This window comes from Danio rerio, chromosome 12, assembly GCF_049306965.1.
Source record: "Danio rerio strain Tuebingen ecotype United States chromosome 12, GRCz12tu, whole genome shotgun sequence".
NCBI classification, from domain to species: Eukaryota; Metazoa; Chordata; class Actinopteri; order Cypriniformes; family Danionidae; genus Danio; species Danio rerio.
The window spans coordinates 4185001-4197500 of record NC_133187.1 but is presented as its reverse complement, the minus strand read 5'-3'; the positions used below and the strand labels follow the sequence as shown (position 1 = coordinate 4197500).

At 32.0% G+C, this 12500-nt stretch overlaps 2 protein-coding genes and 1 long non-coding RNA gene across 6 annotated transcripts in view; 2 read left to right on the top strand and 1 right to left on the bottom strand.

Moving 5' to 3' along the window:
* vps25 (vacuolar protein sorting 25 homolog) overlaps positions 1 to 622 on the top strand; it is an 8180-nt gene extending 7558 nt beyond the window's left edge. Inside the window, 1 exon segment of the mRNA NM_001089362.2 lies at positions 359 to 622. Within this exon segment, the coding sequence (NP_001082831.2) occupies positions 359 to 471 (113 nt within the window). The 3' untranslated portion in view covers positions 472 to 622.
* Positions 623 to 1667: 1045 nt separating this feature from the next.
* Positions 1668 to 4120, bottom strand: LOC141376739 (uncharacterized). Its single transcript, XR_012387784.1, has 3 exons — positions 3518 to 4120; positions 3267 to 3438; positions 1668 to 3181 (listed from the first exon to the last, which is right to left on the bottom strand). It is a non-coding gene; the product is annotated as an uncharacterized lncRNA (long non-coding RNA).
* A 3291-nt stretch (positions 4121 to 7411) lies between these two features.
* wnk4a (WNK lysine deficient protein kinase 4a) overlaps positions 7412 to 12500 on the top strand; it is a 128708-nt gene continuing 123619 nt past the window's right edge. For 2 of the 4 annotated variants that reach the window (XR_012387779.1, XM_021480207.3), the window contains exons 1-2: positions 7412 to 7481; positions 12322 to 12500. The exon at positions 12322 to 12500 is cut by the window's right edge and continues 437 nt beyond it. Coding sequence is in view for 2 of the 4 variants with exons in the window: in XM_021480207.3 (XP_021335882.2) it covers positions 12350 to 12500 (151 nt within the window). In the remaining 2 variants the exon portion in view is untranslated. Of the gene's footprint in view, positions 7482 to 12317 lie in introns of all 4 variants that reach the window. The other 2 variants (XR_012387778.1, XM_002663887.8) reach the window with 1 other exon arrangement.

The following is a 12500-nucleotide window of genomic DNA, read 5'->3' as shown; positions in this document are numbered from 1 at the left end:
TTTCACCCAAAATTGAAAAATTACTCACTATTTACTCTTCCTCTAATGGTTCTAAACCTCTATGTGACCTTTTTTTCTGTTAAACACTAAAAGAAGATATTTTGAAAAATGTTGGAAACCTGTAACCATTGACTTAGCCACAGCAAATACTATGGAAGTCAATGGTTACAGGTGACCAACAATTTTCAAAATATCTTTATTTGTGTTCAGCAGAAAAAAAAATTCTAATGAAAGTTTGAAAAGAGCAAAGGATGACTAAATCATGACAGAATTTAGTTTTGGGTGAACTATCGCTTTAACAAGAAGTTGATCTGGTGTACCTAATAAACTGGCAAATAACAGCAAGTGTGTCTTTCAGAGTTTCACGGGCTAGAGGATTGGATGTTGCTGCGTTCACTACAGGCTCTGCAGACTGACGGGAAAGCAGAAATCATCACTATGGATGACGGAAAAGGAGTCAAATTCTTTTGAATCAGGATTTCTCAAGTCAGACTTTGGGATTTGCGACTGGGTTCTGTCACGAGTTCATTCGGATGCTTTCAGGACTCGATATGTTACACTCCACTATTAAATCTGTCATTATTTGGCACAAACTAAATTTTAAAGGGATAATTCACCCAAAGCAAATAATTCTGTCATCATTTACACACCTTTTTCTTGTTCCAAACCATTTTAAGTTTCTTTATTCTGTTAAACACTAAAGAGAATATTCTGAAAAACGTTGGAAACCTGTAACCATTGACCTCCATAGTATTTGTTTATGCTACTATTGAGATCAATGGTTAAGAGGTTTCTAACATATTATTCGGTTAAACACTAAAACCGATAGTTTAGCTGAAGTCCGGTAACCATTGACTTCTATAGTAGGAAAAACAAATACTATAGAAGTCAATGGTTACCGGTTTTCAACATTCTTCAAATTATCTTCTTTTGTGTTCAAGAGGAAAAAAGACATTTTAAAACCATTTGACAATGCTTAAATGGTGAATATTTTTTATGTTTGGGGTGAACTATCCCTTTAAGGGTCTTCCTTGTTGGAAAAGGATTAGATTGGTGGTTTTACACCTGGTTTTTGAGCCGACTAAAATCATGATTTTGTTCTTAAAGGGATAGTTCGCCCCAAAATGAATATTCAGACATCATTTACTCACCCTCAAGTCTTTCCAAACTATTTTAGTCCTCTGTTAAACCAAAAGAAGATGTTTTGAAAAATGTTTAAAACCGGTAACCACTGACTTTCATAGTATTTGTTTTTGCTACGATGGAAGTCGATAGTTACAGGTTTCTAACATATTATTCGGTTAAACACTAAAGAAGAAATTTCAACTGGAATCCAGTACCCATTGACTTCCATGGTGGGAAAAACAAATACTATGGAAGGCAATGGTTACCGGTTTTCAGCATTCTTCAAAATATCTTTTTTGTATTCAAGAGAAAAAAAAGACAATTTAAAAACCATTTGAGAGAGCGTAAATAGTGAAAAAAAATACTATGGAAGTCAATGGTTACCGGTTTTAAACATTTTTCAAAACATCTTCTTTTGGTTTAACAGAGGAATAAAAGAGTTGGGAAAGACTTTAGGGATAGTTCACCCTAAAATGAATATTCAGACATCATTTACTCACCCTCTTTCCAAACTATTTTATTCCTCTGTTAAACTAAAAGATGTTTTAAGAAATGTTTGAAAACTGGTAACCATTGACTTCCATAGTATTTTTCTTCCTACTATGGAAGTCAATGGTTATTAGCTTTCTTCAAAACATCCTCTTTTAGTGTTCTAAAAGTCTGATAAAGATTTGGAAACGCTTGAGGGAGAGTAAAAACTGAGTAAATGTTCATTTTTGAGTGAACTATCCCTTCAGCCAATATGCATGCAAAGCGAAACATCAGACCAAACCTAAGGAGTATCAGTATGTTTATGTTCTATCTTTTTCCTGTACATATGTTTTTATTCCAGTCCATTTATCGCTGTCAATCCTGAAGGTCTCTTGTTCGACTTGAAGATTTGTGTATAACCACAAAGCCAAAAAGACACGGCTGTTTGTGAATCCCGCGACGCTTCCTGGCAAAGAGGAGATGTTCTTCAGTAAGTGTGTTGTTTATGACGGATCTCGCTGAATTCTGGTAGCATCCACTCCTTTTCCTCAGCTATCACTGTATCTTACCACCCTTTTATACCGATGTAATACTGTATAAATAAATGAGGGAGACAATTTTTGGTTCTCTCTTGCAACCCCCATCCAATTGTGTATGCCAGTGTTTGCACAGCATACTGATTTTCATGTGCAGATCTGATGAGAATGAATTGAATTATTGCATGCCGAATGTTTTCAGCGTCATGACTTCATGCTGAAAGTCAAGAATTATTAAATTACTATAATTCCAGCTCGGAGATTTATCTGAAATGTCTATAGAAACAAATCTAAATGTTATCATGTCAACTTACAATCTATACAGAACATAATTACACACAATTCAAATTATTTCACATGCTTTTTTAATAATTTAAACCACTTTTTGATTTAAACCCAAACTGGAATGTAATTCCTACATCCTTGCTGTATTTTTACATTGAGGATTAGAAATAGTGGATCTATCCATCCATCCATCCATCCATCCATCGGTCTGTCCATCCATCCATCCATATCTCTATCTCTATGTCTGTCTGTCTCTCTCTCTCTCTCTCTCTCTCTCTCTCTCTCTCTCTCTCTCTCTCTCTCTCATAGTATTTGTTTTTGCTAATATGGAAGTCAATGGTTACAGGTTTCTAACATATTATTCGGTTAAACACTAAAGAAGAAATTTAAACTGGAATACGGTAACCATTGACTTCCATAGTATGAAAAACAAATACTATGGAAGTCAATGGTTACCGGTTTTCGGCATTCTTCAAAATATCTATTTTTGTGTTAAAGAGGAAAAAAAAGACATTTTAAAATCATTTGAGAGTGCGCAAATAGTGAAAAAAAATACTATGGAAGTCAATGGTTACCGGTTTCAAACGTTTTTCAAAACATCTTCTTTTGGTTTAACAGAGGAATAAAATAGTTTGGAAAGACTTGAGGGATAGTTCACCCTAAAGTGAATATTCAGACATCATTTTCTCACCCTCAAGTCTTTCCAAACTATTTAACACACCTGCAGGGATTTCTAAAGCTGCGGTCACACTGGGCTTTTCCTCCTATAGACTTCCATTCATACGCACGAGAATGCGTCAGACCGGAAACGCAAGGTCATGCGTCAAGTTTTGCAGGTTGCTGCGGTGCAAAGTTCAAGCATGGTAAACTCTGACCTGCGAGACCAATCGAGGATCAAAACATGACCTCTCTGGACAGAAATTTAAAACATGGAGCAATCGCTCGCTTTTTTTAATGTCTAATAATCTTGTTTAATCCCGCCCCTTTTCGCAGCACCGACAGAATTTCACACACACAAACTCTAGTGTGACCACAGCTTTAGAGCTTGTTTAGCCAGCCCAGGTGTGTCTGTTCGGGGTTGGAGCCAAACTTTGCTGGACACTGGCCCTCTAGGACTGAGTTTGGGATCTCCATCCATCCATCCATCCATCCATCCATCCATCCATCCATCCATCCATCCATCCATCCATCCATCCATCCATCCATTTTGACATTTAACTATTATTATTATTTAATCTTAAACATTTGCTTTTAATGTAAAGAGTTCACAAATGCATCCAATGTTTTCAGATTTAGAGCTTCATATGTAGTGTCAAATGTTTAATTTACTTTCTAATTTATCATGATGCCTTTCAGTCTGTCTTTCAGATGTCTACAGAAATATCTATAGGTTTTTAAACAAAACAAATGTATACCTTATGTTAGAAAATCCTCCTTAAAATATTTATTTAAATTTAAAGTAAATTGTTTTTTATTGTAAAAACGTTTTTACAAATACAAATGTGGCTATTTGATCTTTAAAAATCTTTAAAATGTAGATGTACTGTAATATTGTCTGTTTCATATTTATTTTTGTGTAGTTGATAATTGCTAAATTCTAGGACGGTGTGTTGGCGTTTGTGACAGACAGATGTCGCTCATGCGCATGTCAATAAAGACGAAAAAAGACACGTGACAGCGCCCTCTGCTGAGCTTCAGAATACAAAATAGTGTTAAAAAATAGTATCTGACTGCAGACTTGCACATGTAAGCTGAGACGCGCAGTCTTAGACACAATGCACTCAGTTGGAGCTAGTGACATCAGTGTGAGAAGAGGGCTTTTGGTGTGCGCATTGAAAACGCTCAGCTTGCATCTGCAGCCAGATTGAAAAGTCGCTCAACTCTTTGGACGGATGAAATCTGTATATTTGTAAAGAGTACATCACTGCTAAATGATTAATTAATTCATAATTGAATGAGAATAATAAAACCTATGAATTAATAATTAAATAAATCATTTTTTCTTTTAATCAAAGATTAAGAAAACGGCAATGTGAGTTCACCGGACAGCCACAGTGTCTCAAAAAACAAGGCAAATTCAAGACTTTATTTATTCAGATAAAAACATTCAACATATTCCCAACAGGGCAAGCACAGATTATTTAAATATATTTGTATTATTATTTGGGGGCATCATGAACGGATAAATTCTTTATAGTCTAAAATTATGATGTGAATCCAACATGAGAAAAGTCTAAAATAGCCCCATCAGACTCCAGGGGGATTCGGACATGGCTTTAAGCTTGTTTATGAAGATTATTAGATTTCCTGTGAGTGTATTTAAAACAAAATTATGCTATGAGAGTCAAGGACAGCTTCCATAATAATTTAATAATTTCACTTAAGTCTGATTTCTTGATTGTTGTTGTTGTTCTCAGGAGGCATCAGACTGGTCAAAATCTCATGCTTTTTATATTATTTAATAATACAAATGCATCTGGTAACTTGGCTAAAAAAGTGCAGAGTTCAATCCTTTTAAGCTAATATTATTAAACTGTACACATAACTTCAGTGTGTTTTATAGTTAAAAAAGGAAATAATTCTCATTCTTGTTTGGCTTGAAATATAAATAATAAAATTGTTTAACTAAAATAACAAAAGCTAAACTTGAAATAAAAACTGATAAAGTATTAAATCATATGAAAATGTAAAAAATAAAATACTTCATAAAATTTACTTTACACGTATAAATAAAATGCTGCTTAATTGTTCATAAACATTTGGAATTCATAATTTATTTTCTTATGAAAAGCTTAAGTTTATTTATTTTTTTATTATCTAAAATAATAATTGGGCATCGCAGTGGCGCAATGGGTAGTGCTGTGGCTTCACAGCAAGAAGGTCGCTGGTTCAACTCCTGGCTGGGCCATTTGGCATGTGGAGTTTGACATGTTTTTTTAAAGTACTGAAACAATAAACAAAATAAGAGATACATAAATACATAAAAATGAATAAATGAAATTTCAGTTGTTATTAAACACCTTAGATAAAAAGAAAAAATATTTAAGCTTAATGTGATGACTGTGTCAGAATTGGCATTAATAAGCTGAATAAACTTATAGAAAATGAAGGCAACAGCTCATATTAAATCATTATTTCAATTTAGTGCCCTATATTTCATAATTTTAAGTTAGTAAATGATCATTTAAGCTTTTAAAGTCGACTAAACTAGTTCATGTCCAAGTTTTATCTTTGAGTCTGTTACAATTTCAACTTTTTAATCTTAATATTGACTTTAAATCTCATAATTTATTATTTTTATAGACATAATTTCTATTGAGTACATCATGAATTCAATTTAGTACTTTATCATAATTTCGAGGAAGTTAAGTCATCATTTTTCAAGGAATGCTTATGACTTAACTATGTAATATTTACATTTTTTTATGCTTGATTTTTTTTCTTTCTTCTTCATACTTGTTTTTCTTTTCTTTCTTTTTTACGTTTGCATTTTCAAAACATAACAATTTAGGCCAAACTTTACTATAACATTAAATAAATAAAAGCCATATAGTTATTCCAAAAAGAATCACAATAAATCAAATTTAATAATTGACCAAAAAACAGACATGAATGGGTGAACTGTCGCTTTAATGATCACAGTGCAGCCCTAAATACTCATTAATAGAAGTTTTGACCACTTAAAATCTAATAAAATTTAAGATATTGACTAATTTCTGGTGAGTTAAGTCATAAGGTATGATTATGACTTTGATTTTGTTTTGTCTTTATATTTGATCTCTTAATACTTCTTTTTCTTTCTTTCTTTTTCTTTTTTTATTTGCATTTCCAAGACATAACAATTTAGGCCAAACTTTACTAAAATTCCACTAAAATCTTTCGCAGACTAAGAAATGCCCAACATTAAATGGATAAAAGCCATATAATTATTCCAAAAAGAATCATAATAAATCAAAATAAAATGAATGACCAAAAAACAGACATGAATGGGTGAGCTGTCGCTTTAATGATCACAGTGCAGCCCTAAAATACTCAATAATAGAAGTTTTAACCACTTAAAATCTAATAAATTGTAAGATAATCACTTGAAAACAGACATGAATGGGTGATCTATTACTATAAGGATCCCCATGCCACCCTAAAATACTCAATAATAGAAGTTTTATTCACTTAAAATCTAATACAAATCAAGTTAATCACTTGAAAACAGACATGAATGGTTGAACTATTGCTATAATGATCACAGTGCAACTCTAAAATACTCAATAATAGAAGTTTTAACCACTTAAAATCTAATAAAATGTAAGATAATCACTTGAAAACAGACATGAATGGGTGATCTATTACTATAAGGATCCCCATGCCACCCTAAAATACTCAATAATAGAAGTTTTATTCACTTAAAATCTAATACAAATCAAGTTAATCACTTGAAAACAGACATGAATGGTTGAACTATTGCTATGATGATCACAGTGCAACTCTAAAATACTCAAAAATAGAAGTTTTAACCACTTAAAATCTAATAAAATGTAAGATTAACACTTGAAAACAGACATGAATGGGTGAATGATCACTTTGAGGATCACAGTGCAGCCCTAAAATACTCATTAACAGAGGTTTTAACCACCTAAAATCTAATAACATTTACATTGCATGCTGGCATTCATTCCATACTAATTGCATTTTTAACTAATTACAATTATAGCTGTTGACAAGCGAATTTCTCGGACCAACGATCCGGTTCAAGTGAATCATTAAAATGTTCCGACTCGAATCGAACGACTCGATGACGGACACGGCAAGCGGAAAATCTCACAGATCCTCATAAAATAGATTGCCACAACATAACATTCTCAAACCACAAGCCGTTGTGATGTGACGGGACAGAGAGATGCAGATGTACTCAGTGAAACTCAACCCCGCGGGACTCAGGTGAAGGAGGAGTCACATAACCCACTGTGCTGGAGAGCCGACGTGCACGCGCGCTCTGCAGAAACACTCAGCAGGAGCCAGGGACATGTGCAGCTCCAGCGCGGGAGCACATTTACTTCACAAAATAAGGTATATCTACATTTCTACTCTATGTATAGATTTAAAAAGATGTATACTGTATTTTAGTTGGCAGCTATACTTCTAATTTCACGTAAAGTTTTGCTTTGTGGATAAAAAAGACGCAAGAAAGTGCGTAACGTTACAGATGCTTTACGCTTACCATTGAACTTTACGTGTTGTCATTTAGCAGTCGCGTTTAGCCAAATGAGGAGGTTTTAAGCGATTCAACTGGACTCAGATAAAAGGATTATTTACCCCAAAATGAGATATGACTATTTTTTGATCACCATCAAGTGGATTCTCTTTTCTCTTGAACGCTGAAGAAGATATTTTGAAGAAAGTTGAAAAACGGTAATAGACCTACATACAGGAAAAACAAATACTGTGGAAGTTAATAGTTACAGGTTTCCAGCCTTACTTAAATTATTTCCTTTTTGTGTTCAATAGAAGAAAGAAACCCAAACAAGTTTGAAACAAGAGTGAGAAATACAGACAGAATTTATTGCCTTGTCCTACTGTCAAGTAAGTAAATGACAGTTTCGGCTTTTAAAGTCAGCTTAACTAGCCTATGTCATAACTTCATCTTTAAGTCTGTTACAATTTCAACATTTATCTCATAATATTGACTTTTAATGTCATAATTCATTAATTTTAAAGACATAATTTCGATTGAGTACACCATGCGTTTAATTTAGTACCCTTATGTCATAATTTTGAGAGTTAAGTCATCGTTTTTAAGTGTTCACTTTAAGGTAAACTTTCGCTTTAAAGATCACAGTGTAGCCCTGAAAAACTCTTTAATAGAATATTTTGATCACCTAAAATGTAGTACCAGTTAAGATAATCACTTATTATTTATGACAAGATTATAAGGGTCAGAATAAGTGGGTTTCATTTTTAAAATGATCCATCCTGCTTAAATGATTTAGCTTCTTCTTTTTTTTTTTTTTTTTACTTGAAAATAGGCATGAATGGGTGAATTATCACTTTAAGGATCACAGTGCAGCCCTAAACTACTCATTAATAGAGGTTTTAATCACTTAAAATGTTATAAAATTTAAGATATTCACTTAAAAACAGACATGAATGAGTGAACTGTTGCTTTAAGGATCACAGTACAGCCCTAAAATACTCCTTAATAGAAGTTTAACCACTTAAAATCTATATTTAAGATAAACACTTATTAGTTATGTCAGAATTAAATGTCGTAACAAGTATGTTTATTTTTTAATATAATAATTTATGATAATCACTTGAAAACAGAGATGAATGGGTGAACTGTTGCAGCAAAATACTCATTAATAGAAGTTTTAACCACTGAAAATCTAATAAATTGTAAGATATTCATTTGAAAACAGACATGAATGGGTGAACTATCGCTTTAAGGATCACCATGCCACCCTAAAATACTCATTAATAGTTTTCAATCTCTTAAAATCGAATTAAATGTAAGATAATCGCTTGAAAACAGACATGAATGGGTGAACCATCGCTTTAAGGATCACAATGCAGCCCTAAAATACTCCTTAGTAGAAGATTTAATCACTAAAAATTAGTACCATTTAAGATAGTCGCTTATTATTTATGTAAAGAATATAAATGTCAGAATAAGTATGTTTCAATTATAAAAGTATATATTCTGCTTGAATGATTTTACCTTTTTTGCCTTTTTTATTTTTTATTTTACATGAAAACAGACATTTAATCACTTGAAATGTTATACATTTAAGATGGTCATTTGAAAACAGACATGAATGGGTGAGCTGTTGCTTTAAGGATCAAAGTGCAGCCTTAAACTCATTTCTAGAAGTTTTAACCACTTAAAATCTTTATCTTAAACCTCTTAATCTTTAAATGTCAGATAATCGCTTGAAAACAGACAGCATAGTGCAGCACTAAAACACTCATTAATAGTTTTTATTGACTTAAAATCAAATAAAATGTGAGATAATCACTTAAAAACAGACATGAATGGGTGAACATCGCTATAAGGATCACAGTGCAGCCCTAAAATACTCATTAATAGTTTCCAATCACTTAAAATCTAATAAAATTTAAGATAATCACTTGAAAACAGACATGAATGGGTGAACATCGCTATAAGGATCACAGTTCAGCCCTAAAATACTCATTACTAGTTTTGAGTCACTTAAAATCTAATAAAATGTAAGATAATCACTTTAAAACAGACATGAATGGGTGAACTGTTGCTTTAAGGATCCCAGTGCAGCCCTAAAATACTCATTTCTTGAAGTTTTAACCCTTTTAAATCTAATCAAATTTAAGATAATCACTTAATATTTTATGTCAGAATTTAAATGTCGTATTAAGTATGTTTAATTTTTATTTTAATTGTTTAAGATAATCACTTGAAAACAGACATGAATGTGTGAACTGTTGCTTAAAGGATCACAGTGCAGTCCTAAAATACTCATTAGTAGAAGTTTTAACTACTTAAAATCTAATAAAATTTAAGATATTCACTTGAAAACAGACATGAATGGGCGAACTATCGCTTTAAGGATCACCATGCCACCCTAAAATACTCAATAATAGTTTTCAATCACTTAATATCGAATTAAATGTAAGATAATCCCTTGAAAACAGACATGATAGTGCAGACATCCAGCACTAAAACACTCATTAATAGTTTTTATTGACTTAAAATCTAATTAAATGTAAGATAATCACTTGAAACCAGACATGAATGGGTGAACTGTTGCTTTAAAGATCACAATGCAGCCCTAAAATACTCTTTAATAGAAGTTTTAAACACTTAAAATCTAATTAAATGTAAGATAATCATTTGAAAACAGACATGAATGGGTGAAATGTCGCCTTAAGGATCACAGTACATCCCTAAAATACTTGGAAGTTTTAACCACTTTAAATCTAATAAATTTCAAGATAAACACTTAATATTTTATGTCAGAATTTAAATGTTGTATTAAGTATGTTTAGTTTTTATTTTAATTGTTTAAGATAATCACTTGAAAACAGACATGAATGGGTGAATGGTTGCTTTAATGATCACAGTGCAACCCTAAAATACTCACTAGTAGAAGTTTTAACCACTGAAAATCTAATAAAATGAAAGATAATCACTTGAAAACTGACATGAATGGGTGAACTTTCGCTTTAAGGATCCCCATGCCACCTTAAAATACTCAATAATAGTTTTCAATCACTTAAAATCGAATAAAATTTAAGATAATCACTTGAAAACAGACATGATAGTGCAGACATGCAGCACTTAAACACTTATTAATAGTTTTTATTGACTTAAAATCTAATAAAATGAAAGATAATCACTTGAAAACAGACATGAATGGGTGAACTGTTGCTTTAAAGATCACAATGCAGCCCTAAAATACTCATTTCTTGAAGTTTTAACCCTTTTAAATCTAATAAAATTTAAGATAAACACTTAATATTTTATGTCAGAATTTAAATGTCGTATTAAGTATGTTTAATTTTTATTTTAATTGTTTAAGATAATCACTTGAAAACAGACATGAATGGGTGAACTGTTGCTTAAAGGATCCCCATGCCACCCTAAAATACTCATTAATAGTTTTCAATCACTTAAAATCTTATACAATTTAAGAAAATCACTTGAAAACAGACATGATAGTGCAGACATGCAGCATTAAAACACTTATTAATAATTTTTATTGACTTAAAATCTAATTAAATGTAAGATAATCACTTGAAAACAGACATGAATGGGTGAATGGTTGCTTTAATGATCACAGTGCAACCCTAAAATACTCACTAGTAGAAGTTTTAACCACTGAAAATCTAATAAAATGAAAGATAATCACTTGAAAACAGACATGAATGGGTGAACTATCGCTTTAAGGATCACCATGCCACCCTAAAATACTCAATAATAGTTTTCAATCACTTAAAAACTAATAAAATGTAAGATAATCACTTGAAAACAGACATGAATGGGTGAACTGTTGCTTTAAGGATCACAATGCAACAATGCAGCCCTAAAATACTCATTTCTTGAAGTTTGAACCCTTTTAAATCTAATAAAATTTAAGATAAACACTTAATATTTTAGGTCAGAATTTAAATGTAGTATTAAGTATGTTTAATTTTTATTTTAATTGTTTAAGATAATCACTTGAAAACAGACATGAATGGGTGAACTGTCACCTAAAGGATCACAGTGCAGTCCTAAAATACTCATTAGTAGAAGTTTTAACTACTTAAAATCTAATAAAATTTAAGATATTCACTTGAAAACAGACATGAATGGGCGAACTATCGCTTTAAGGATCACCATGCCACCCTAAAATACTCAATAATAGTTTTCAATCACTTAATATTGAATTAAATGTAAGATAATCCCTTGAAAACAGACATGATAGTGCAGACATCCAGCACTAAAACACTCATTAATAGTTTTTATTGACTTAAAATCTAATAAAATGTAAGATAATCACTTTAAAACAGACATGAATGGGTGAACTGTTGCTTAAAGGATCCCCATACCACCCTAAAATACTCATTAATAGTTTTCAATCACTTAAAATCTTATACAATTTAAGAAAATCACTTGAAAACAGACATGATAGTGCAGACATGCAGCATTAAAACACTTATTAATAGTTTTTATTGACTTAAAATCTAATAAAATGTAAGATAATCACTTTAAAACAGACATGAATGGGCGAACTACTACTTTAAGGATCACAGTGCAGCCCTAAAATACTGTTAAATAATAGTTTAAACACTTAAAATCTAATAAAATTTAAGATAATCACATGTTAGGTATTCTATTAATATCAAGACTTTTTAACATGTGATTTTTCTTTGTTTCCTTTCTCCTAGTCAGTATTGAGATGTTTTGAACCGTCTCCATCATGTCTCATGCTGAAGTAGAGTTCGCCGCACGCGCTTTCCCAGCTTTACCTGTTGAATTAGAGGACGACTGTCTCTCCAGAGTGCCAATGCTGCGCACACACTCCTTAAGCGCAAGGAGAAACTCATACGTGCTCCATAAACTCGACCCTC